Below are 27,242 nucleotides of genomic sequence, written 5' to 3' on the forward strand. Positions count from 1 at the left end.
CATCATGAAACTAAGTTAAAAAAAAAGAAGGGGGAAAAAGCTCCCAAAGAGAACGACTGGACCAATAATAACAATACTTTGGCAAGAATAAAAAGTTTTCCCCCACCTCGATGTTAACCTTGCTCTCTTTCTAGATAAACATTCATTTCCAGCAGTAGTTACAGTTATTTAGTTTGATCACATTATTTATTGATTGTAATCACTGTAAATCAATATGAAAGAGTCAAATATTGCCATGTTTAGCTACAGTAGTACCTTTTTTTGGTTATAATGAAAGGAAACTTTGCTTGAAAGGAAAATTTGTTTTCAGAAGGCTCAGGCATACATGTTTTGGTTGTGTTTTGCCAATTTTCAGATGAAATTTGGCTTTTCACAGCCTCAGTGGTAGTTTATGTTTGCACATTGGTCACTCCTTTATTTATTTTTTTAATTTAATTTTGATATAATTGTCACGTCACTTTATTTGTAGTCATAGATAGCTTTGTTTTTGCAGTTTTAAGACAGTGGCTTCCTTTGACAAACATGATGATATGTGCAATAAAAGCATCATGAAACTAAGTAAAAAGAGATAAAACTGTTCCCAAACTGGACCAATAGTAACAATAGTTTGGCAGGAATAAAACCTTTGTTTTCTAGATGTACAAATCACCAAGCCTCATTGGTAATTGTTGATTTTTGCAAACTTGACATGATTGTTCCCTCACGTCTTATGAAATGTAATCTGTTTCTCGATAGAGTTTCTGCTGCAGCAATTGTGACAACATTTTAGCTTAAAATAGTCCAAAAGTGTCATGTTTAGCTACAGTAGTACATTGTTTTTGGTCAAATGAAAGGAAACTTTGCTCATTTCTTTTCAAAAGGCCCAGGCTGACAGATGTTGGCTGTGTTTTACAAATGTTCTGATCAGATGTGGCTTCTTACAGTTAAGCATGACTAACACTGCGGCTTCATTGTTAATTGGACTTGATTTTTTTCTGCCTACCTTTTTTTTTTTTGTTTCTTTTTTAAATCTTATTTTAGTGTGAAGTAGTCAAATATTGTCATGTTTAGCAACAGTCGACACAGAAAAGTGTAATTGTTGGCAAAGAGACCGCGTCCGTCATTTATTAGCCTCACAAGCTTTTACAATACCTCCATGCAGGAAACCTGGGAGTATTTCAACATGTGAGTGGACATGTATTTACACTGTCACGCTTTGTGTATAATGTCCACCCATTGTATACATTCCATGTTGCAATTTATCACCAAGAACATGAATATTTCACAGGGAAACAGGTTGTTTTTAGTGATTGAATCCAGAGTGCAGAATTACAAGACATGTTTCTTAAATACACTGAAATAGTGAAACTCTCCCGTGGCTCGACCCACAGAGACCGCAGAGTACTGGTGCCGCATATCTGACAATGGGACAGCACTGAGTAGCTGTTTCTTAACTCTTGGCTCCTAATCTGTTGTGATCGGGGTCTTTGCGGTCTTTGATAGAGGGAGAGTGGATCCAGGCCAGAAACAGGGTTAGGCTCTCTGTATCTGCGTGGCAATTGTGATGGGGTGCTGATGAAAACCAAATGCGCTCGAGCCACTGGGTCTAATTAGACACACACGCACAAGCACAAGGGCCGGTTCACTGTAGCTCCTAGGACGTTGAACTGTTACGAGAAGGGTCACAAAGGAATCACGCTCCCTTGTTTATCTATTTATGGGTTGCACAACTTCGGGGAAGTTTATCCCTCCGCCTGAGCAGTGTCACAGCATATTCCGTGCTGTTCCACATCAAAGTGTGAGAGGAAATGGTAAGGACCACCTCGTGGACGCAAAGCACAACAGCACTGAGCAGCATATTAAGCTGCCTTTGATGTCCCGGTTACTAATAATGTCCTCTGAGAGCTGAATTTGATATGCTTTCTACATGGAGTGCATTAGGACAATACAGGTTCATTAAAGGGGATATAAATGGTTCCATACATCCTACATCCTTCCCAGCTCGGTGTGAAATACTGCCAATTATTCAGGGTTGCTCACTGTACCAGGACTCGTAGTTCATGTCCTGAGGCTGTAAGATGTTTTCATGTGTTAGTTTCCATTTGTTCCATGTTACCTCATTTCTTTCACCATATGTGTTAATTTCTTCTTTTTTTTTTTCATAGAATTAAATGGACTAAAGCACATTTTGGATTAACTATATAAAAAAAATACAACCTACTGTATCACTTCCACATATAAACTCATGTACTTACATAAGCAGTAGAATTAAGGGCTGCAACTAAAGATTATGCTAATTAATAAGTATAAATTTAACTCTTGTCTTGTCGTGTTTTGTCTTCAAACTAAAGAGTGAATAACAGAAGAGAAATGAAACCACATATGGGAACCTGAAATAAAAACTTATTGTAAACCACTTGTAGTTAACCCTAACATTTTATATTGACTGACAGATAATAATCCACACAAATTCTCTCTTATCATCCTGAATGCATACTATATTATTGACATACTATTAAATACAGTTTTGCAGGCCAGTTTGTTTCCACACTTAAGTCTGAAGTTGTACAAAGTCCAGAAAGTAAAGCAGTGAAAAGTAAAAAGAAGGATTCTGATGAAAGATTTATGGTGGTGATGATCTTTTGTTCTTTGCTGGTTCCCTCTCCCCTCTCCCCTCTCCCCTCTTGTTTCCTGTCTATCTGCATCTTGTGACTGTGAAATAAAGGCAGAAATGCCAAAATAAAAACGAATCTGAATTAATTCAAGGCTTTCTGTGATCCCACACAGTTTTCCCTCATTCAGCTGATGCACTTGTTTCAGTCGTGTTAACTTCTAAATTGGAAAATATGCAGAAACCCCTTCTCCAGGTGGCACTGAGACATCACTATAATCAAACCAAGGTTGAATTAGTCACAGGAACAGATTTATCTAAGAGAGAGAGAGAGAGTGTTACAGTATGTGTGCTGTGACCCAGCTTCAATGGCAGGTCAGATTTTTAAGTATGTGCTTTTTGTTGACTGTGTGAAGAACAATCTCAATAAGCTGACCATGTTTGGTCTTGTTTGTGTGTATTTGCAGGCAGATAACATTGAGATCATCACTTCAGTGGAGGAAGGAGAGAAAGTGAAGCCTCCTGTGTTGCTGCAGCAAAGCAGGAAAGACTACTACGGAAGCCTGAGTGACACACGCAGCGACAGTTGCAGCACAAACACACCCATGGATAGTTTGAAGGTAAAGTCTGGAAATCTGTTTTTATTTCTACATTTGTAATCATTTTACATTTTTATTATATAATCTGAGGTTTGAATCCCCATGGGGGGGGGGGGGGGCATGTCCTGGACAGCAACAACCAACAACCACTCACTTTCATATTCACACCTTAGAGCAGTGGTCTCAAAGTTGCGGCTCGGGGGCCACATGTGGCCCTCCAATCGATTTCATGTGGCCCTCCAAACAATATCAAGTCATTTCTATATGTTTTTATTTTTAAATTAATAGATTAAGTTTGCATCATAAATATGTTTTTTTTGATTGTTCCATATTAAAATAAGCACAAGTTTATATTTTGAAATTATCCAATCCAATCCAATCCAATCCAACTTTATTTGTAAAGCACTTGTAAAGCACCAACACAGTGGACCAAAGTGCTGTACAGAATAATGGATAAAAGAAAGAAGACGGAAAAGACGGAAAAGCTCACACGTGGCAATAGAGTACATATAAAAAAAGGAATTAATATGGCATATTGATATATAATTTTGAGTTCATATTGTCCACCGCAACTGTTGCTTTTCCCAAAAAAAGTTGGGCTTTTTTTTTTACTTGACTGGCCCCCGACTGACCAGAGGTCATTTGAGTTTGAGACCCCTGCCTTAGAGTGTCCACTTCTACCTCTACATGTTTTTGGACTGGGAGGAAACTGGAGAACCTGAAGAAAAACCACACACATGAGGAGAACATGCAAACTCCACACAGAAAGGCCCTTGGTTGAACCGGGATTCGAACCAGTGGCACAGCAATCATAGCCACTGTTCTACCGTGTGCTCCTGGTGAAATAAATGCAGTGTTTGTTTTCCAAACTAGGAACCTGAGAGTGAGGAGTCTCCACAGGCCAGATACCCTCAACCGTCAGCCATCCTCCACAGAATAGAGCAGGTTCAGACTGCAACATCTGGTAAGTGGAGAATCTCCATTCATGTCATTTAACACTATAACAAACTGCATACATGCATTGTGTGGTTTCTGTAAGTCCCTGCTCTGTGTTATTAAAGTGCACCACTGTACAGAGAACGGCTATGATTTCTATCTCAGTTATTAAAGGTTTCACTCAGCCCAAGGCAGCTGGGAGTAAGACAAATGTCTCCGCTGATAAGATGATGTTGCCTGACGCAAACTTCCTGTCTGAAAAGAATCTGTTTGGGAACATGAAGTCCATTACATCTCTGAAGCAGTCGGGGGTGTCGGGAGCCTTCACTGGACAAGCAGTAAGCAAACAGCAAGCTTCACCTCACCTCTGAATATGGACTTTAAGATGTTTCTGTTTTAAATACGGCTTAGCTCTCAGCTACATTCCTGAGTTGTGTCTCCCTTATGAGCTCGTTCACAGCCTCAGATCCTCAAGACAAATGGCGACAGAGCTTTTATGGTCACGGTTCACCTGCTCTTGAACTCACCGCCCAAGGTTCTGAGGCTCGCTGTATAAGTGACATCTTTTAAATCACTTGTTTAAATGTATATTTAAAGAAAAGCCTCTTATTAATCTTTAATTAACACATGGTCTTATTGTAAGCTTGATTTCATTGTTTTAATTGTATCATCATGAAAGTGGGCAGCACGCAGCCAAATGGAAAGCGAACTTGTCTTGTCAAACCTAATAATTATCATAATAATCTAAATGTAAAACCCAAGGTGATTTAAACAGTCAAATAAAAACAAACCTTCAAACAGCTCTTTTAAATATGATTTATATTTAAATCATAATAAGCTGTTAATAGTGATGACACTCTGGTTGTGAGAGAATGGAACTGTTGTTTTGAAGCCTCCAGATCACGACTTGGTCATCATTCTGTTGACGTTTTGTAACCAGAAGTTCACAAATGTCCAGAACCAGGTTCCTAGTGGATTATACTAACTCTCACACTGGCGTTCACTCATGGGTCACGCTATATCTTCTATTTTCCTCTAAACGGGAACATAATTTACAAAACTGACATCATGGTTTATATATCGAAGAGGACCTGAAACTCGTGATTGAGACCAATAACTTCTCGGGAGATGTTTACTGGCATTAGAAATAAAGTCAGAAGTAGAAGCTTTTATTCAAAGGAGTTATTTTTGCAACCAGTGGAATCGCCCCCTGGTGGCTATTCTATATATTCTTACTTCCTTATTGACTTCATTGGCGGGTCGGATATCTAAGAGCGGGGTTTTTTGGTCATAAAAAGAAAGACCATGTAGATATCAGAGGGGGCTCAATTGTTTAAAACTATATTTACAAGTGAAATAACTTGAAAATCTAATCTAAAGGAGACAGGTTACCATTGCAGTGAGAGTATCAGAGGGGTGATGTGGTTGATCTGTAAACCTGTGAAAGATCACTTGTTAGTGATTCCTCCCTTTTACCTCAAACGTGAACAGCAGCTAGAATACCAACAGCATGTTCATTCTCTGCAGAATAAAATGGTGGTCCTGCCCACTGAGGAGGCGAACCTGTCCGACATCGACTACCTGGTGCCCACCCACGACGAGAAAGGCCGTCCCATCGCTGAGTGGAAGAGACAAGTGATGGTGCGACAGCTGCAGGCCAGGCTGCTGGATGAGGAGGATCAGAGGAGGAAGGTAATGTCTTGTGTCTGGTGTGATCCTCATGACATGCAGGTTCATGAAACTGTTGGACACATTGATTCATTAAATGTACCGAGCTTCACATCTTCCCGTCGTCTTCACCTGATTTTACTTTGGCTGGTGGTGTTTCGGTGAAAAAAAAAAACATAAAACAGAGGAGCTGAAGGAGTGGTGCTTTTATTCAACAGAAACTATTTTGATAATCAATCATTCAAAGAGTCATTTCAAAGCAAAAATGCTTTGGTTCTGTTTTCCAAAATATGAGGACCTGCTGCTTTTCCTTCTCTTGTTTAATAGTCACTGTCTTACTTTTGGACTGTTTTTCATTTAGAGCAAGCAAATCGAATTTGATCCTTTTGTCCGTTGGAATGATGTTTGTGTGTGTGTGTGTGTGTGTGTCTGTGATGAGTAATATTATTGTTTTATATTTTCTGGTAACAAAACAAGAAATTACTCTCGATTATCTGCATGTTTTCTGCACATAAACACATTGAAATGTAATTCCTACTGCACATATTTCCTTATTTTTTTATATTCAGAAATTGCTGTATTGGTTTTTTTTTGCTCATTATAGCGTTTGTGATCCCATGACAGGCCGTTTCCCTGTTAGTGAATTGGTATACACCATGAATTGCAAAATAATGGTGAATTAAAGCTGTATTAGGCTGGTTCATCCCCAGTTTATTAAATAGCACTTGGATTGCTGACGTCACGCAATCCTATCATGTAACACTTGAACCAAAGCAACACCATTATGGCAGGAAACTGCGATGTTCACATGCATAGACGTATATAAAAGCAAGCAGTATGTCCGCTGTATTCATACGATGTAAAGATGTCACTAGAACAAGAATCTGTGGCACAAAATAATTCAACAATTTTAACTACCCTTTGATTGCCAGTGGTTAATGCCACAAAAAGAAAGAATGTAGATATTACGAAGGAGTATTAGGGCCAGCCAAAAAAAAAAAAAAAAAAGTCAGGCAAAAGAAAAAAAAAAATCTGGCACAAGAAGAAAAAATAAAAAAAATATGGCACGAGAAAAAAAAAAAAGTCAGGCAAAAAAAAAAAAAATCCGGCACAAGAAAAATAAAAATCACTATAGCCGATATAAAGATAAATTAATTTAGAAAATATCAAAGTACTATAGTCGATGGCCATGGCTGCCTCTACAGACGCGTCGATTACGTGGTCCTTCAGAATCGGCTATAATAATAAGGAAATTCTTTCTCTTTCGGCTCATAAACACATTGTGGTGATAAGTATTAGGACGCTGAAGAGACTGTGTCAGAAACTTGGTTTGTTCAGGAGGATAAACCATACAAACTTGGAGGAGGTGGCCGCATTCATACAAAATGAAATAGCTGGGCAGATGCAGGGGTACCGATGGTTGCACTGCGTCCAGAGAGGGTATGTTGTATCACAAGATACAATAAGTCAACTGATCAAGTTGTTTGATCTTTCTTTTTTGCCTGACTTTTTTTTTTAATTTTTCTTGTGTCGGATTTTTCTTTTTTGCTTGACTTTTTTTTTCTTTTTCTTGTGCCGTATTTTTTTTTTTTTGCCTGACTTTTTTTTTTTTTTTCTTGCCTGCTTTTTCCCCTTGTGCTGGATTATTAATATTTTTTTGGCTGGCCTAATACTCCGTGAAATATAGATGTTAATTCCATCAAATTAAATATCAACGGGGGAAGGAAAAAAGTATTTTAATCATATGTGTATGAAAACATCTTACATCTACTGTATATCTTACACAATTGAGATGCACCAAACAGACCATAATCCCTGTTTGTGTAGTATTTGGGAATCTGGGACAATGAGCCTTGCACGTTGTATCAACATTAATAATTTGCACCTGGATCAACAAATAACATTACTAGATACCTATGTCACGGCCTCCTTTTAAGAATGAAGTACGGCTCAGTAGGAGACCGAACATAAAGGAACGTTATCTCAACAATCATTTCGATTTATTAAACAAAATGTTGTCATGTCAGACAAAAATAGTGCTCTGGCTTTCACTTGAACAGGGCAGTTTAGGGGTTTCGTTGCACTTTAAATAATTAAATATGACACGCTGCGTTTTTATCTGCCATCTTTCAGGAGAACGGGAACAGATTCGTTAAAGTCAGCTGGAGGTACTCCCAAGCTCACAACGCCATCCTGGGGCCTTTTGGTGAGCTGCTGACCGAGGATGACCTCATCTATCTGGAGCAGCAGATCGCCAGCGTCTACATGCAGAGGAAAAGTGAAGGCTACGAGCTGGAGCTAGCTCGACTCGCCGAGGAGCTCAGGCACATCCTGCCCGCACCGATAGTCAACATCACCGTCAACACACAGTTCAGAAACTTCACCAGTCAAGTTCCCCTCCCCATGTGGTGTGGTCGCATCTCTGGCATCGTACAGAGCATGTCTCTGCTCTTGACCAACCTGAATGACCAGCCTCACTGTAAGATGCCCAACACTGACCTGATCACCGTGTTCTCCCAGACTCCCGACAGACAGAACTCCATCAGAGGACGCAGAGAGAGGATAGAGGATGAAATCCATCAGTTTGGAGTTTCTGTGAGGACTCTGAAGTCTAACTTTGAGATGCAGGATTCACCGCTGTCAATCGAGCCAGAAGAGGCTGTCGTGTTAAATTCACCCACAGAGCTCATGACAGCAGAGCAGCATAAACAGACTAAAACGTTAATTCCAGCCAAGGAAACAGACCACAACAGCGACTCCGGCATTGACATAAATGTCGCAGACGTCCTGGAGACCACCAGCCTGAGAAAAGAGCGGATCGTTGTGCTCTTCTTAGGGCACTGGAAGAAATCTGCCTACGCCGTGACGCAGAGGAGGGTGAGCGTTGTGAGCGTGGGAGCGGGCGACAGATCTGGGTCAGACCGTACAGGCAGCGTGGAGAGCGACCAGTCCAAGATGATGAACAGTTCTCTGGGACATTTCTTCAAACAGAGGAGCGCCGTCAACAAGATGCTGGGGAACTGGAGGAGCATGATCTCCAGTGTCCCGTCCAGACAGATACGCAGGTAAGGCTGAAATGAACTTCAGAATTTACTATCCTATGTTTTCCCAAAAGATTATTTAAAGAATCTAGCATTTATTCAGCTGTTTCATATGTCAAAGAGATTATGTTAAGCAAAAAGGAATGTTATTTTGTCAAATTACTTGATGTGTGATTAGACTCTGGACTTAAAGTGGAACTATGCAGGATTTTTACCCTTATTTAACTGGGACCAGCTTCACACCCCCTACTGTCTGTTCGTGGAAAACCAGCCTTGCAAGGTCAGGGCAGTTTTAGGTCATTTAACAGATCGATCCAGTCACAGGGAGCTGACTAACAGAACTGACAATTAAAACCAATCCTGTGACCTAAGACCTAAAAACCCATAGATATGATGGGAGCAGACCTAAAATACATGAATAAAAATGAGTTAGTGTTTGCACTGTCCTGGTCTGTGCCAGGACAAATCACACCAACCAACATGGCTATGCAAAAGCTTGATAAATAGTGAGGGGATCCTTATGTTTCCAAACATTTGACTTTTAAATGCTGTGACCAGTTATTAAAGAAGAAAAAGAAGCACACTGTGAATAAACATGCAGTGTTTCCTCAGGCTCCACAGGGAGAAGGCTCTCTACTCTCCAGAGCAGTTCCTTCCTCGTGTGGACGGCGTGCCTGTGGAGTACGACAACCTGACCTTGGATCTCTTCATGCTGGGCTACTTTCACATCCTGGAGTTGGATCTGCCGGTGGACGAACGCAAGATGAGACACCTGCTGTGCTTCGAGGTGTTCGACCACATCGGCAGCTTCCCCTGGGAGCTGGTCAGGGACTTCCACAAAGCCGTCATACAGGACATTGAGGCCGGAAATCGCGAGTGGGTTGACGGCTTTGAGGACATTAAAGTCAAGTTCTTCGGAAACGCTGTGAGTCAACCCGAAATCACTGCAGAGGTGGTGAAACATAGCCTCCCAGATGTCAGACAGGTCCCTAAAGTCATTGTGCAGACACCTACGCCCGATGAGGGGACACTCTGTAAGGGCACGGATATTTCTAGTTTCAGCAATGAAGAAATTTGTAAATACATCGACCGCAGTTTTGCTTTTTGGAAAGAGAAAGAGGCAGAGATTTTTGATTTTGAGTAGTTTTCTTTGTGTTACATTTTTTATATGTATATTTTTAATGTTTTGTAGGTAGATGAAGGTAGAGCTGGATATTGTGACTTGAACTGTCTCTAGCAATTGTCAAGTACTGCTAGAATTTGAGCCTTGTTTACTTTTGTCTGACATTTGTTTCATTTTGTTAATTTTATACTGTATTTTAATATGCTTATGCTAATATATTAAAAGTCATGAACTCCACAGGTTTGGACCATGTTGTTAAATTGTGATAATCTAGATTATACTTTATTTTGATATTTCAGTATTTTTCAGGATAGTTCCGGTTTTAAATGTGATGATTTCACTTTCCAGCCCTGTATCTGAAGAGATCACGTTGAGGAAACTAGTGTGATTTCAGTTTAATGAAAACTGTTAACCATGCATGTCAAATCAAAACAAAAGCAATGACAACTAAAGCCAGTAAGACATCACATGTCACATGATGTATGAAGGTTAGAGTCACTTTGTGGTCCTTTTGCAGCTGATAGCGGTTTTCATTGTGGAAATGCCAGCACAATAATAACCCTGGTCTTGTTTCTCTCCTTGTCTGAATCCTTTTTAGCCAAAAAAGTGAGTAAATCTGGAGGTTTTCCTTCTGTGGGAAACTTTTAACAACTTTCTGTCACTACCAAACAGCTTTACACAGGACACCTTATAAAGAGACACGTGTTGTGGCCTTCTGCTGCTGTAGGTTATCTGCTCTGAGGTTCATTGTGTTTTGCATTCAGAAATGGTCGTCTGCAGACCTTGGTTGTAACAAATGACCTTTCTGACCTTTCTCTGTAAACTCTACAGATGGTTGTGACTGGGACTCCCAGTAAATCAGCAGTTTCTGAAAAGGACACACTCCAAAATATCTCCTTTCTGTCTGAGTTTGAACTTCAGCAGGTTGTTTTGACCAGGTCTGCATACCTAACTTCGGTGAGTTACTGCTGTGTGGTGGTTGAACAGGTGTACCTATTAAATTGGCCATTAGTTACCTCCACCAAGCAGGTTATTTTTTTTTGTTTTGTTGTTTTTTTTGCCACTGTTCGTCTTCTTGAGAGAAGTGTAAGTCAAAAGTTTAACTATGGATTTCTATGAAATCTTCCTCGAATGTAGGTCATGACCCAAAAATGGAATGATAACATTTTGTTGATCATCCGGAGTTAAGTGTATTGACATTTTGGTGAAACTGTGACATCTTGGCAGAGGTTTGCACTCTCTGATTGCTTTCTCTAGTTAATATTTGTATCCCTTCATTTCTTAAGACATCTTCATTCTGTATCTTCTACCCTCTAGTAGACTAGTACTACTTATTTTTGGTTGCGACCGTCATGGCTGCATTGTTGACTTATTGTGGTATTCACTATAATTGCTTCCCATGTCAGTTACGTCCATTGCAAATGTCCAGGGAGACTCAGGAAATGCAAAACATCTCCTTGTAACAGCAGCTGCAGGACCCGTGCCTGTTGTTTGGAATCTGACATGAGCTCAGCGTCAGTGTCAGTCCTAAAAATAACCGAGGGGAAGACAGGCGAGCAGGCAGGCCCTCCCAATGACTTGGCTAAAGCCTTTCGCCATGCTGCCCACTCCATGTTGATCTAACCAGCCGCTCCGCTACAAACTGCTCTTTACAGGAAGGATGAGCCATTATTTCCATTCTCTTCGTCTGTGGTGAGTTGTTTTTTTGTTGGGTCTTTACTTAATTTCACAGCATTTGATGACAGGAAGTGTAACAGAGCCTTACCATTACAGCATATTGCACTAATCGTGAGCCAAAAGTACTTTGCAGTCCTTGAAACAACTCCGTGATGCCATACTTAGAAGACGAGGGACTTTTTTACGCAACGTGTTTTACATTTTGGCTGATTAATAAGGGAAAGTAACTGTGAAAGGTAACTGAGGACAAACAGTTTTCCTGCAAGTGCTTATAATGCTACTAATGTTGAAAAATAAATGTTAATTAGGATATTATTTACCACATATGTAGTTCTATTAATAATAAACATCTTATGACTGTTCATGACAAGTATATAAACACATTTCCAGAGCCTATTTGTGTCTTAAAAGCAATAATAAGGACTTATTTACGTTTATAACATCTTATAAGATTGTTAGTTACAATTTATTACAATAACGTGTTTCACTACTGTTTTACTTTTTAATTGTACCATTAAAACCTAAATATATAGAGTTCCACCTCTGACTAACTTAAAAAATGCCTTAAGTAGTGCAACATGACGTGATTTTAAAGGGTTTTAGAATGATTTCTTCTGCATATTTATGTGTTTTTCTCCATTGGCAGATAAACTGATAAACTGAACTTGATTTGTGACCCATCGTTGCTGATCCGAGCCACATTGTGACCTTAACCATGGTGCGTAATGTGGATGACCTGGACTTCTGTCTGTCCTCTCATCCTCAAAGCATCCTGGAGGGCCTGCGTTCCCTCTGCTCTCACCCTAAACTGGTGGATGTAACTCTGTGTGCAGGTGGTCGGGACTTCCCCTGTCACCGCGGCGTGCTGGCTCTGTGCAGCAGATACTTCCACTGCATGTTCTCGGGCGACTTCGTGGAGAGCATCGCCGCGCGCGTGGAGCTCCATGACGTCGATCCGGACATCCTCAGCCACTTGCTGGACTTTGCCTACACGGGCAAACTTACCATCAACCAGAGCAACGTGGAGGGTTTGATCTGCACCGCCAGCCAGCTGCAGTTCCAGACAGTGAGAACCGTTTGCAGCCGATACCTCCAGCACCAGATAGATGCGACCAACTGCCTAGGGATCCTGGAGTTTGGGGAGGTCCACGGCTGCCCTGAGGTGGTGGCCAAAGCGTGGGCTTTCCTCCTGGAGAACTTTGATGCTGTGCAACAGGGTGAGGAGTTTCTGCTGTCAGGAAAAGACAGGTTGGTTTCCTGCCTGTGCGATGAAGGACTACAAATCCAGTCAGAGAGCGTCCGTGTGGAGGCCATCCTGAAATGGGTCGGTCACCTCAAGGAGGCTCGACTTTGCCACCTCCATGAACTCCTCACGTTGTCCCGCCTCGCTCTACTCAGCCTGGACTACCTGGCTGACACGCTGCTGAAGGACAGCCTGGTTCAGGCGTCTCCCAGCTGCAGAGAGGCTGTAGAAAAAATTCACAGAGAGGTGAGTGAGATAGTTTTGCTCTGTTTGGTGTCTTTGGTGTCAGTGATGTTATTACTGTGCCTCAGTTTGGTCCTTGTGAACAAAAACATGCTGCATCTGAAAAGAATCTCTGTCAAGCGAAACTAGCAGACCTGACTGAGGGAGTTTGTTTGTATACAGCAGCAGCACGCGGGGATTTATCCTGACCGACTGACCGAGTATTTTTGAGCAGTAGAAGTCACATGTTTGCAACCTGTTTGCAGCCGTCTCGCTTTACTAGTCCAAGGTTGTTCTTTATATTAAACCATATCACTTCCTGCGTGCAGAGTGAGATCTAACACAAGATCTCAACACAGCGTCAGCATTGTGTGAACCTATTGGGTTCGATTTTAACAGACATTTGTTTATATTTAAAAGTCACGCACTACAGCTTTAATATGTGCAAAGTACAAAACCAGTCATGGATTTTACTTTTCTAGAAAATGGATTTCACATCAGAGCACTGGGACACAGCCACCTCTCAGAGCCCACAGCCAAACCTGCAACAGGTGCTGTTTGTCATGGGAGGTCGCTCACTGGATGACGACGAGGATGAGGAGGATTCAGATGAAGATGAGGACAGAGACCCAAGACTGCTGCCCAGGAACTGTGCCTTCTACGACCCAAAGACAAGTAAAAACCAAAAAAAAACTTCCCCCATTGAAAGTTTAAAGTTAGCTCATGCTCACAATCTGTTTCACAACTGACATTTCTTGGAGAGACGCCTGATTCCTCAAAACAGTTTGGCAGATGGTGTTTGTAGGTTGTTAAATTTAGTGCTGACAGAAAAACAGCGACAAAACTGGATCAGCTTCTCAGTTCCTGAAATGAGCACTTTATTGTGCAGAGCTGGAAAAGGAGAGACCCACTTCTCCACGTCTATCATGTGTTTTATCTGGTTTTAAGTTGAGGCACGACTTCTCTGGCCACAGTGTTGCAGGTTGAATTTACTGACTGTTGCATTTTAACAAGGACTCTTGACATTAATGGTCCTTAAGGAAACATGTACGTCTTTGGTAAACATCTGTGATCTGTGAAAAACCCTCTGAATGATGTCCAAACATTCATTCACATTTCTTTTTCCTCTGCAGAACAATGGCATGAGCTGCCAAATTTCCCCAATCCAAACAAGTGGGGTTACTCTATGGTGTCTTTGAACAATGATGTGTATGTCACAGGTGGGTTAGTGTGAGCAGCCCTTCAAAGCAGCATGTTTGACCTTAAAGCAGAACTATGCATGATGTTAACCCTAATTTAACAGCTTCAGAGTCATCGTGTGGAGGTTAAATGTCTCGTTGTGAGATTGCAAGACCAGGGCCAGAGTCTTCAGAATCAGGAGGTCTCACAGTCTCAAATTTGTCCCCCCGTCAGACAGTCATTTTCTTCTTCCTTTCTTCTTCCGACAACGGATTTCTCCGCTTCGTTTTTGCCAGTTCTGCCCTGATGAAAATGCCCTGTCTAAAATAATGTTTCCGTTGCCTTGATCATATAGCCGGTCCCTGGCTAGGATGTTCTATTTGTAGTGCCAATGTAGAGCAATTTGTGTTTCTCATGAGATCCGAGACTTTGCAAGACCTTCTGATCCTGAGGACTCCAGGACGGCAGCGCTGATCTTGCAAAGCTGGTTTTCCACTAACAGACGGTAGGGGGAGTGGAGACAGCCCCCAAACTCCCCGCAACAAGACATTTAACCATCACAATGACTCTGAAGCTGTTAAATTAGGGTCAAAATCCTGCAGAGCTCTGCTTTAACTGAGCTTTCACAACTGATAGTCGAGTCACAGCAAATACAAACCATTCAGGACGTGCAGAAAAAAACTTACATAGTGTTTCTTTAACACAAGAGGGTTTTGTGTTGAGTTGAAAACAAAACAACAGAAACTTTCTTTTCTTTACTTTTGTCCTTTCTTTCTTTCGTCAGGGGGCTCAAGAGGTTTGAACACCAACACCTGGTCAACCACAGAGACCTGGAAGTACATCACAAGAGAGGGGAGGTGGGTTACTGTGGCACCCATGCTCCGGCCTCGGACTAACCACACCTCGGCAGTGCTCAACGGGGAGATTTACGTCATCGGGGGTATGAAAATAAATAGCCTTAAATCTGCCGTGCACTGAAAATCTCTCACCTCTGGATGGAAAATACATTTAACAGCAGTGTTTTTTTTGCACTTCCAAAATCCATTCAATCACAGTTTGATTGCATCTGTCTTTCTGCTCGCTTTTCTCATCTGTAGGTACCACGTCAGACAAAGTGGAGGTAGAGCATTATGACCCTTACAACGACACGTGGGTGTTGACGTGCCCGGCTTTAAAATATGTGACCAACTTCACCGCCACAGCGTGTCACGGGAAGCTCTATGTGATTGGCTCTTGTGCTGTGAAGTACAATGCTTTGACCATGCAGTGCTACAACCCTGTTATAGGTAAGGATCACAACAACTTCAGGTGTGTTTTCAGAGCCTTATTGGCAATTTTACAATAATAAAGGGGCCAGTGTGTAACATTTAGGAAGGTTTCTTGGCAAAATATTAAATATATTACCCATAAGTTTGTTTGTATCAGGGTATAATTGCATAAAAATCATTTTTTCATGTTTTTGTAGTCTTAGAATAAGTCTTTTATATGTACATGAGGCGAGGGCCTTACTTTATGGAGGCTGCCACACAAATGAACGTGTGTTTTAAGTCCTTTCTTGTAGGTGCAATCTGCAGTCTCACCATTAGATGTCACTAATCCTCACACACTCGACCTTCAAATAATAATAAAAAAAATCCAATATTTGTAAAATAAATTCCTTCTGGATTTTTTGACGCTGTGTTTTTGGTAAACGTCAGATCCATCGCGGGTTAGTTTTTCACATAAGAATATCAATCCAACATTTATTGGAAATTGCTTCAATGCCAGAGAAGCTATTGTTTTATCCTTTATAATGACTTCATTCTTGCTATTTACAGGATTTCAACCACAAAGACGTACTTTGCTGGTGTTTTTGTAACAATTTCCTGACATTTCAAAATAAAATACTCATTGAAAGAATCCTGCCTCTCTCCAACATCTGTTGTCTATCCATGTATGGAACTGCTTTTGATTTGGAGTGTATCACATTTGCAGTCAGACGGTATCATCCAAACTTATTGTTCATTATGTCGTTTTAAATGAAACTCCTGAGACCAGACATCATGAAAAATTCATTATAGATGGATGTAATTTCTTTATTCTTCTAAATCATGTGTCTAAATGTTTCTTTTACAGATAACTGGATCAGCATATGTTCCCCCTTCATCCCTAAGTACTTATCCTCTCCACGTTCAGTATGTGTGGATGGTTTTATTTATCTGGTTGCTGACAACACTAAGAAAGTCTACTGCTACGATCCAGATGCAAACATGTGGCAGAAGGTGGGTTTCACTACAGGAGGAATCACTACTGACACAACCACATCCAAAATCATTTTCACTGCCCATATTTGTCCCTGCCACCATCAGGTTCAGCTTCTGCACATGCTGCACGAGAACGGCGGCCTGGTGGCCCTGGATGGGAAGCTGTTTGTCACTGGAGGTCACTGGAAAGGAATGGAGGGCGACTACGGCGTGGAAGTGGAGGTTTACAACCGAGCGCCCAACACCTGGGAAATGGAGTGTGTCCTGCCGAGGCTGTGGTTCTACAGCGGCGTCTGCACCATCTTCTTAGACCCGTCACAGTGGCCTGAGCTGTTCCCTGTAGAGTCGACATAATGTGCTCCTGTAGTGACGGCACTGAACTCAGTGTCTAAGAGTTCCTATTATATTTATTTTACAATGCAAATGCTATGTCCTAGAGTAGTGCGTCACATGATCCTCAGGTATTGTTTTGATTTTAGGAACAGCTTGGCCACTCAGCTGGTATTTATTTATACTTTCGAATGGTATCGTATGTCTTTGTGCTATTAGATGTTCTTCGTGAGTCATTGTCGAAAACTGTTTGTGTTCCAGATAAGTGGTGGTGGTCTCTATGGAGACAAAACTTTGAAAATCCTTGACAAAATCCTATTTCATCACTACTGGAGAATTATCCACTCAGCATTTCAAATGATTTGGCACCAGCCACTCTATGATTGTATGTGCATGCGGCTGTTAAATTCCATTATTTCCTAATGTCCTCTCTTCTAAATTGTGCTACACCATTTCACCATGTCAGTTTTTCCTGTAGCTGCTGCAGAAAATAAGTGGAACCTTTAGGACTTTTAAATCAGTTTTTAAGCCTGTCAAAAGCTGCTCAGCTCACTAATCTAGTCTTTATTCTAGACAAACCATGCATCTGTGACTCTCTTTCTTTCTTTCTTTGTTGTGTACTATGTGTTTGGGAGGTAAAAGTCATACGGTGATGTCTTTCTGAGCTGCCAACGGACTGCAGATGTGAATTAGCTCTAATCTATAATCTGATTCAACACTTACTTGAGGAGATGAGCAGAATCTTTTTAAATCACTTCTTAAAACCCATTTTTACAGACTTGCTGTTCCGCAAGGTTGTGTCTTTACCTTGGGTTTTATTTAGTGACTTATTACCTTTTTATTGCACTTACTTGTTTTGTGTGACTTTATGTTCTTATCTTTAATTCTCTTTTGCTTTTTATAGATTTTGACATTTGGTGGCTTGGCCTTTGTTTTTCTCTTGCCCTGTTTTTGCTCGTAAACTTGTATTTTTAAATGTGCACGATTAATAGATTCTAATTGTATTTATAATAATGATAATGATTATTATTATTATTATTATTATTATTAAGTGACATTTATGTGCTGCCTGCCATTAAAAAATAAACTTTTAAATACATAGAAATCACTGCTCATTTTCTCTTCCTTGTGGCTTTATCATTAACCCATTGGAATCCAGTGTCTTGGGCTCGCAGCGTCTGTGTTGCCATAGAAACACCCAAGCCAGCATTCTGTGTCCATGGCAGAGGCCCGGAAACGAGAGGTCACCATGGCAACCTAGACTAGGATTAGATTAGAACGGTGGCGTTTGCCTGCAGTCTAGGCTGAAGTTTCTCTTTCAAAAAGTTCTCTAGTTTTTACACAGATTTTCTTTTTTTCCCCAACTCAAGGTTTGTGTTTGTGTAGGTACGAGCAGTATCTTTATTTCTTTCTCACATGCAATTTTAATATATTCAAAAGTCCAGGTTTGGTCTAAATCCAGGTTTTATTATCTACAAAAAAGCTAATGCTAGAGCTAAAGAGTTAAGTGGGACTAGCCGTTAGCTTCATTAGCTTCATTAGCGTTCATTGTTAAAACTGGGACTTTGGTGCCATGAGTTCTCGACGGGAGCAAACTGCTCACACACCTCGACTGGAGGCTGTGATTCAGGTACGTGACGTAAACACCTGTGTTTATATGATGACACGTTAATGCAATGGAGCCAGTGCTAATGCTATTGCTAACATGTTTTCACGATAATTCCAAATGTCGGCCTGTTGTTGGTGTTTTCGTGTCAGTTGAGTTGACAATCACAGGTGTATGTAATCAAGTTAATTAAAGTTAATTAAGTTAATTAAAGGCTGAGTGATAACAAACACCTGCGTCAAATCAGACGCACGTTATTTTCTAGTGCGCGGGTCTACTGACGTTTACGGTAATCGTAATGAACACCTTAACATAGGACAAGATTAAATCTATTTTGTCCAACTTCGACATGGAATAAAAGGCTTTTTTTATACAAGTAGTCCAAGATTCAAACACTACTAAACTAAGTACTTCCTAGACTACATGTATGAATAATATGAAATACTTTTACTGTGTACTTTTTGAGTAACCCTCTGTCAAAAGAGGAGACAAGACTAAGTCGATTTCGCCCGACTTTGACATGGAATAAAAAGCTTATTTTACATAAGTAATCCAAGATTCAAACACTACTAAACTAAGTACTTCCTAGACTATCTGTATGAATAATATGAAATACTTTTACTGTGTACTTTTTGAGTAATCCTCTGTCAAAAGAGGAGACAAGACTAAGTCGATTTCGCCCAACTTTGACATGGAATAAAAAGCTTTTTTTCCATAAGTAGTCCAAGATTCAAACACTACTAAACTAAGTACTTCCTAGACTACCTGTATGAATGTCTGCTGTGAAAAAGGCCTATTGAAATGCTGACAAGTTTAAGCAGCAACCAGTAGAATAACATACTGTACAAAAACATTAAAATATATATAAAAATATCCAAATATTTGAGGTAACAAAGGCTTATTCAACAGAAAAGCCCAACTCAGAATAATATTGATTAGGGCTACAATGATTATTCGATGAAATAGATTGCTGAATTAATCGTCATTTAATTGGTTTGAGTGGTGGTTTTTTAAAATAAAAAAAAAAGCTTTCAGATTTTTTAGCTTCTTGAACAGAACTCCTGGTTTCTTTGCTCCATATAACAAATAAAACTGCATAATCTTGGTTATTTCCAGGTTTTGGAAACACCGGCCCACATTTTTCAAGATTTTACGGACTAAACAAATAATGAACGGATTAATTCATCATAAAAAAATATATATTTTTGGGGATTTTGATAATAACGAGAATTAGTGTATGTCCTTGCCTGATGCCCTAAATATTCAGATGCTTTTTCTTTTGGAAAGTCATTTAGACACTCGATAATGTATATAATGTAATGTATTGTATATGAATAACTGAGCGTTTGTAACTCGTGAATACTTACGGAAATACTGAAAATGTCCCAAACTATACACAGTAATCTAAACACTCTCAAACACCAGTTGGTATAATTCTTTTGTAAATACAATTTCCATATTAGTGAACCTTTATAAAATCCAATAAATTTGACCCGTGTAAGGTACTGTATGTCCATGTATTCCAAAGTATGAATACTAATCACGATGACCTCGTACATTGCTTTTGTCTGGTTTTACACTTCTACACTGGTGGTATCACTGTTTTAAGTTTTATAATAGTTTTAATAATCTTAACTTAAATGAGGTTGGTCTTTTCTGCTCAACAAAGTGAAGTGTCATGGTGATTAATGTGATTTTTAGAAACTGGAGGAATCTCTGCTCCAGTCTGACGGTAGCTCAGGAGAGCAGACTCTGTCAGTTGGAGGTGATGGACAGGAGTCCGGTGTCTCGACTGTGCCTGTCTCCACACGCATCCGTCAGATCATCACCCGCAACCTGGCTGAGCGGCCAGCTGGTAGGGAATTGAAATGCACAGGCAAACGTTTTGAACACCTCCAGTCGAGGCAGTTTTCATAGATATCAGTTATCGTTTTACAGTTAAGTGGTAAGACTGACACCTCTGTGTACATAATCTGCTTCACAATCCCAGGTGAGAACTCTGAGGTCAGTGATCTGGAGGGGAGAAGGGCCCGGAGGGAGCCGCTGTCTCTGAGCCAGATGGACCGTGAACACACGCAAGCCAAACAGGCCAATCTCACAGACAGGGTAAGAATCAGCAAGAAACTTTTCAGCATTTGTTTTAACAAATGTGCGCTGTTTTTTAACGTTTGAGATAGTTTGAGGCAATTTGATTTACAGCCAGCAGTGAAAACAACAACAAATAATTACAACAATTGGTACAAATGGTTTTACAGGGAATACAAATGACACCATTTGAACCAAAGATTATTTTTTTAGATTATTTCACACACGTGTGTTTCAAAACATGCTTTGAATACCATACAGAAATAAAGTAAAGTAATAAAGTAAAATTTTAATACCATATCCTAAATTAATATGGCCTGATTACAATTTTTTTTACAAAAATGAGTCTGAGTTTGGCTGACAAATAGCTCACCTACTATTTTAACCTGCCACAAATGTGTATAGTACTAGAGTATTTAGACCATTTAAAAGCAGAATTTCATTATTTTCAAAGGCAAAACATTATGTTAGATATTTAGATATATAAAATACAACACATTCAACAGGAAACGTTAAAAGAACAATGACGACAGATAAAATCATATGTGGTGTGATGGCTCTTTGATTTTGGATATTCCTGAGGGAATAAATAAAGGACTTTTTGTAAATGCTTTTATGGGCCAGTGGGACTTTATAGCGTCTGTTTGATGGCAGTTACTGAAAGGAGCGATGAGGAGGCATCTCCGACGCAAACATTCTCCCTGCGTGAAAAACAAAGACGTGTCAAACACAGCAGATAATAATAATAATAATAATAAAAATAAAGGCGAAATGTTCCCTCTAAAAGACTCCTAATGTTCAACTATCAAGTCCAATAAGAGTATAAGTGTAAGAGACACTGTCTACTCATTTGTAATCTGAACAACACTACATAGCAACTTTAGTCATTTCATAGACAATCATAATTATAAAATTGTCAGTAAATTGAATTTTTAAACATAGTTTTCTACACAGAGTGTTTCCCACATTCTCTAAGTGAGGTCGCATGAACAAATATTGTCAGATGTTGAAATGCACTCTTACATGACTCAGAATATATAATGTTAAATTTGTGCTGTTATGTTTGGAGATGAGATGGAGAACGTCAACCACATTAGAGCATTGACTGCAAGAAGAAAAAAAACGAAGCTGCCTGCGTTTGAAATGGAATATGGTTACAGTAAACATCAGTGTCGCACGACTCTTTCCAGCAGGGAAAGCCTTTTGGAGCTGAACAAACAAACACACACACACAGCTTGTGCATGTACTGCAGTGAAAACCCAGCAGAATTTACAGACTCCTGATTGAATTTATGTAACTTGGCACAAGCACAGATTTTCTGTCATACATTTTTCTTTAATTAGTGGCAAGGGAACTTTATGTAGTACACATTACTCACTAAGTATGTGTGTGTTTGTGTATGTAAATCTATCTCTGTGAGGACCACAGAGCTTTAGACTTGATTTTAAGGTTCAGGTAGAATTTCTTGGTTCAGATTAGGATTAGTGGCTACTTCACAAGAAGTTTGTGTATGCACACACACACACACACACACACACACACACACACACACACACACACACACACACACACACGTGTGCATCTGCATGCACACGCTTGAGTGTTTATAAGAGTAAATAAGAGAAGGGAGGGTGGTTTCATGAAGGGTTGCCTTGTGGTGTGTTCAGGTAGACTCTGACCCCCTGTGCTCACGAGAACCGGCGTCTCCCTTCTTAGCTACCCCCCCACCCCCCTCCATGTTTGCCCCCTCTGTGCAGCGTTTTGGGGGAAAATTGTCAAGGTCACTGGCCTCCTCCCTGGAGACCGCTGAAGAAAAAGCTCATTTTCAGTGGCGTACAAAGCAGGCATTTGTGATAACACTGTGCTCATTCTGCTGCTTAAACCTAATGAACACCCGCGTACCTTTGGAGCTTATTTTAAAACCAAGGCTATAAATATAACTTCATTAGTTTGGATGTGGATGTGATTTAGTTGATATTTTTAGATGTGCGAAAACTTCTGAACGGAACTAGACTAGAGTCAGTGACTGGACTATTTATGGTCAATGTGTGAAACTCAAAAAACTGTTGTGGAAACACCATAAACACTTTTCAATGTCTGCTCAACATTTGCCAAATGTCCTAATGCACTAATTAGCATATTCATGACATGATTGTGTTGTGATTACTTCCTTCCCTGCTCACTTACATTATTTTGCATCACTTCCAAACTTCCAAAGATCAATAACATTATTTATTTTCTTCTTTCATCTGTACTTTGACCTTCCCTGGATCAGCAGATAATTTGAATGTGCACTTAGTATGTTGTTGTGTTAATCTGCACGATTTTCATGGAGTATACCAACTATTAGTTTGACCTGATTACACTGTTTTTAGTATATCATTTTTTCTGACATATAATTCACAGAATGTAAATAATACAGGAAAAAAAATCAAATAAAACACAAAAAAAACTATGTTATTTATGTGTTAAACCTAAAATATATGCAAGATTGACATTGACACCCTGAAAGGAAGGCATTTAAAAGTAAAGTGCCTTAAGTGAGTGACTTGAGATAAGTCACAGTTAACCTGTTTACTTCCCTGTTACTTCATGTAACTATAACAAATAAAATCCTCCAATGTGAGCTTTTAGGTCTACCGATCTTCCCTTGATTTAAAGTTTCTATGAATTTAGCTGATTCAGCACCAATCACAATGTTGTGACTGGAGGTGTGTATTCTTTCACCTGATCACATGAAGACTGTTGTGCTGTGATTTCACATACACTGAAAACCGTAGAAACATGCACGCTAATTAATATTTAGTAAATAATAATTACAAAAGCAACTGTTGCTGTCCTCACACCACTTGGTAGTAGTGATTTAAAGAGAAATCATAAGCTGAATCTCTCTCACCATCTCACAAGTCATGAGGTTCATTATCGTGAGACTTCGTGTTGTGACTCGTCCGCTCCAGTGAAAACTCTCATCCTCTCCTCATTGTTTTCTCTATCTGCAAAACTCCACGATTGTTTGACAGCTTTGCTTTTTATGTGATGTTCAATGTGATGTGCCAAGCTATGCTTTAGAGACCTATGACTATGGCACTGGGATGAAACTCACACACTGGAGCAAGGTCTTACGTACATTAAACGTTCGCTCTCAGCATTTACTGCCAGAGGGATCATAAATCATATACAGTGTGATCATTTTGATTTGTGTGTATAATCATAATTTGAAGCCCGTGTCAGGGTGTTTTAGCTTTTTTTGGGAGAGCATCCAGACAATTCATATTCGCTGCAGTTAAGCAATAATTCAGTGTAATTGCTCGCTGGCTTTTGGTAGTATCATACTATAATACTGTAGTAGGAATGGTATATAAATTATTCTTCATTGAAATTAATGATTTAAAGTAAATTGGCAGTAAACCACTATTTCATCTGATGTTACATTTGTATAATAGATGGATGAAAGAATAGGAGTTCTTATTAATACAGATATGGAAGTTGTCAGACCTGATATATGTATTTACTGTTTATTAATTAGTTGAAAATCAACTTTTGAGAAGCATTATTGTCTGTGAGGTCATTTTCATGTCAACATTTGTCCCAGTGGACTTCCTTTGAACTTTATACAGAAAGTTTACACACTGTCATTGAAATGTGTCTTTATAATTAGCTCATTGCTCAAGGACATGAGTAAACGTCCAGCTGCAGTGTAGCATCCCTAAAGAGAATTTTTGGTTTTCACTGGTATTCCAGTGGTTAAACAGCTGCAATTCCACATCCATTATTTGATCAGGTAATTGTTACAATTTTATTTTTGCTGCAGTTTTATTCTAGAAATCTTTACCAGAGATTTCGGGTTCGATCCCCAGCATCACTGGTCTATAAGCCGGTGGCTTAACGTTAACCCTGGGCAATACATCTAACCCCTCGTTGCCTCTGATGACTGTGCTAGCAGTGTGTGAATGGGTATAATAAATGTGTGATAGTATATGCACTCTATGAATGTGTGAGTGAATGGGTGAATGGTAAAACTGTAATGTAAAGTAAATATAGAGGGGTTATAAATACAATAAAAATGCTATATAAATACAGACCATTTATCTTTTGTCATTGAGGACAAGACTGCAGTCACTAACTCTGTCAGGAAAAAGTCGTACACTGTCATGTATGTTTTTTTTGTAAATTTTACAATTCAGTTTTCATAACGAGACACTAGCTATTTTTACATGTGTTTCTGAACTCTGAAAAGATTCTTTCCAATTGGAATGAACACATCCATCGGCATGGACGCACAACAATTATGCATCAAATGTTTGGTCGCAATGGACAGTTTTGACATCTTTAATTTTCTGCAAGTAGAAGTGGAAGAAAAAGCTTTATTTGCTCTCTCGTGGTAAACAAGCACTGCACGTGTCCACTTGTCCCCTCGCTGTCCACTATCCGTCTCATTTTTTATGCTTGGACTAAGCCTAGCTACCCTTATTTCTAGTGTTTGTGCTAAGCAAAGCTAAGCTAAGCTAACATAACCACCAGCTAATGGTAGCTTCATAGTTTCTGTGCAGACTCAGAGTAAAGTGTATCATTCCCAAAATGTCAAGTATTCCATTAGGCACATTTTGTATGCTGGTAATTCACATATTTATACCCTTCACATATTTTTTTGCTTTCTGAAATACACTCAATGCTCATCATGTCACAATGTCACATGAAGTCATTCCACAGGATGTGAATATCCTACATTTTTCCAATTTGTCCTCATTTTCCCAGCGCTTTACTTGAGTGTCTTTGTAACTTATAGAAGAACATTAATAATTCAGTAGTGGTGAAGTCACACCTGGGCACTAAAAGTCTTCCTCTGTGCCTCTGTTAAGTCACTCAGTGTCATCTCTGGTGACCCTACAACATTGCACCTGAACCTGGATAAACCTTGACCCAGTTTGTGAGCTGGATGGCCTCAGGAGGTTGGAGAATGTGTTGGTTTGAATTCTGAACCCTCCGTGTTGCTCTTGGAGCTTCGCCAGTGTGCATTTTTCTCAGACGTAGACATCTATACCCAACTGCCTGAACACTGAGCGACTGCCTGCATAATACTGCAGCGTGGCAGTCAGTTGGATAAAGATAAACTCTCGCTGAATGATTTCTGACACCAACTGCTATTTTCCAGTGCACTCTGAAATCCTGAAACCCCTGGGTCTTTGCATTAGGGCCTTGTTAAACACTGTTGGACCTTTAAAAAAAAAAAAAAAAAGAAGTCTTGTTTTTAGGGATTGTATTACTGTCCCCTCTTACCCTGCCTCCCACCAATGATTCCAAGTTTGTTTTTCCTCCTGGCACAAACCCATTCATTTAGGAACACTGCCAACAAAGTCTGACTATCATGAAATTGTAAAAATCAATTGCTTTCCCTGGAGAAAATATGCTTAAAAGCCCATCCCATTGTAGATTGTTTGATCAAAGTATTGCATGAAACCCTTTTAACATTTAGCATTAGGGGACTCATGTTACCTGACTTTAAAGTCAAGCATTAAGCACACTTTTCAGTTCTTTTTCGCATGTGAAAAAGGGTTAATCAAACATGAAGTCTTGAACTACCCATGTGTGTAGGGTTTTGTATGGCATTGTCCTTGCTGGAGGGATTTGTGGTGCAAGGCCAGACACATGCTTATGAGTGCACAGCATGTATTATTAGTTTGGCTCTATTTACACAGATCACTTTTATCCCTGTGTGCCATCACAGCAGCTGTCCCCATAACCAAAAAGGGTTCACTCCATGGCAACACATGCACAGCAGCTCCCCGATCCCCACTTCACTTCTCCATGTTTGTTATCCCACATTGTGTAATTATGGTCAGTGATGATACATAAACAGCTTTCACAATCAGCTGTGGCTCTTTCACAGAGTCAGCAGCACTCAGGGGGTAATGTGAGGGGAAGGGGCGGGGGGTATGTTGTTGAAGTAGGATAGTAAGTTTTTTGGGCAGCTTGGGGGCGATGGACATCCGCTCCAGCTGTGTTTAGGAATCTGACAGATAGTGCACTCCATTAATTCCCTTTATTAAGCCTCTGGGCCAAGGCCAAGCCAGGGAAAACGATTGCAGCTGTAACCCTTCACATGCTGACTGGACTGTGCACTCATGGCCAGATGTTGCCATGGCTGAGTCGGGGAGATAGAGACAAAGGATGGATGATTAAGATTTTTTTTTTTGCTTGATATGCCTAGGAATATAATTTACTACAGCTAAACAAAATTGAATATATTACAGTTACTTGAAGGAATTATTTTCTTTCTTTACCAAAAAAGAAAACAAAACTCCAGATAAACTGGTGTTATCAGATCTCCAAAGGTTGTGACACTGGGTCACTGAGAGAATATTGTAATCATAATTCGGTAACTGTAATGGATTGGATTTTAATCTAGCACATGCGCAAAGCAGCAACTTTTGGCCAAACACCAAATCCTTCTCAAGGGCCTCGAAAACCATTCTCTTGTTGCTTGTTGGCAGATAAATCAAAGCAAGATTATCCCTTGATGTTGTTTGAAATATTTATCAAAAGAGACAATGCAAGGAGTGGCACAAATCATAAATATCAAGAAATATAAAAAAGCTAATTCAAAGCACATTGAAAGAGGCTGAGCAGTTGTTGTTTTTTTACTTTGGAAACACAAGCAGAGCTCAAGGAACAGATACTTGGGACTGAAAAAAACCCATA

At 39.9% G+C, this 27,242-nt stretch overlaps 3 protein-coding genes across 3 annotated transcripts in view; all 3 read left to right on the forward strand.

Moving 5' to 3' along the window:
• The window catches only part of LOC131466057 (espin-like protein), a 23,281-nt gene extending 13,087 nt beyond the window's left edge, over positions 1-10,194 (forward strand). Inside the window, exons 6-11 of the mRNA XM_058639120.1 lie at positions 3,058-3,210; positions 4,063-4,153; positions 4,291-4,463; positions 5,653-5,817; positions 7,927-8,858; positions 9,447-10,194. Coding sequence (XP_058495103.1) covers positions 3,058-3,210; positions 4,063-4,153; positions 4,291-4,463; positions 5,653-5,817; positions 7,927-8,858; positions 9,447-9,978 — 2,046 coding nt within the window. The 3' untranslated portion in view covers positions 9,979-10,194. The remainder of the gene's footprint in view (positions 1-3,057; positions 3,211-4,062; positions 4,154-4,290; positions 4,464-5,652; positions 5,818-7,926; positions 8,859-9,446) is intronic.
• A 1,287-nt stretch (positions 10,195-11,481) lies between these two features.
• On the forward strand, positions 11,482-17,860 carry klhl30 (kelch-like family member 30). Its single transcript, XM_058637413.1, has 8 exons — positions 11,482-11,649; positions 12,281-13,123; positions 13,582-13,774; positions 14,233-14,319; positions 15,063-15,218; positions 15,376-15,564; positions 16,394-16,539; positions 16,627-17,860. The coding sequence occupies exons 2-8, from the start codon at positions 12,350-12,352 to the stop codon at positions 16,873-16,875; spliced, it is 1,794 nt and encodes a 597-aa protein (XP_058493396.1). The 5' UTR covers positions 11,482-11,649; positions 12,281-12,349; the 3' UTR covers positions 16,876-17,860.
• Positions 17,861-18,205: 345 nt separating this feature from the next.
• The window catches only part of crocc2 (ciliary rootlet coiled-coil, rootletin family member 2), a 45,137-nt gene continuing 36,100 nt past the window's right edge, over positions 18,206-27,242 (forward strand). Inside the window, exons 1-3 of the mRNA XM_058638690.1 lie at positions 18,206-18,481; positions 20,159-20,312; positions 20,448-20,563. Of these exons, the coding sequence (XP_058494673.1) occupies positions 18,425-18,481; positions 20,159-20,312; positions 20,448-20,563 (327 nt within the window). The 5' untranslated portion in view covers positions 18,206-18,424. The remainder of the gene's footprint in view (positions 18,482-20,158; positions 20,313-20,447; positions 20,564-27,242) is intronic.

The sequence above is a fragment of the Solea solea genome, chromosome 9, assembly GCF_958295425.1.
Source record: "Solea solea chromosome 9, fSolSol10.1, whole genome shotgun sequence".
In the NCBI taxonomy this organism is placed as follows: Eukaryota; Metazoa; Chordata; class Actinopteri; order Pleuronectiformes; family Soleidae; genus Solea; species Solea solea.

Excerpts from the sequence above, each read along its gene's own strand:
- klhl30 (XM_058637413.1), top strand. The coding sequence starts at position 12,350 with ATGGTGCGTAATGTGGATGACCTGGACTTCTGTCTGTCCTCTCATCCT. Across the intron at positions 14,320-15,062 it reads CAATGATGTGTATGTCACAG|GGGGCTCAAGAGGTTTGAAC; the intron begins GTGGGTTAGTGT and ends TTCTTTCGTCAG. Across the intron at positions 15,219-15,375 it reads GGAGATTTACGTCATCGGGG|GTACCACGTCAGACAAAGTG; the intron begins GTATGAAAATAA and ends TCTCATCTGTAG.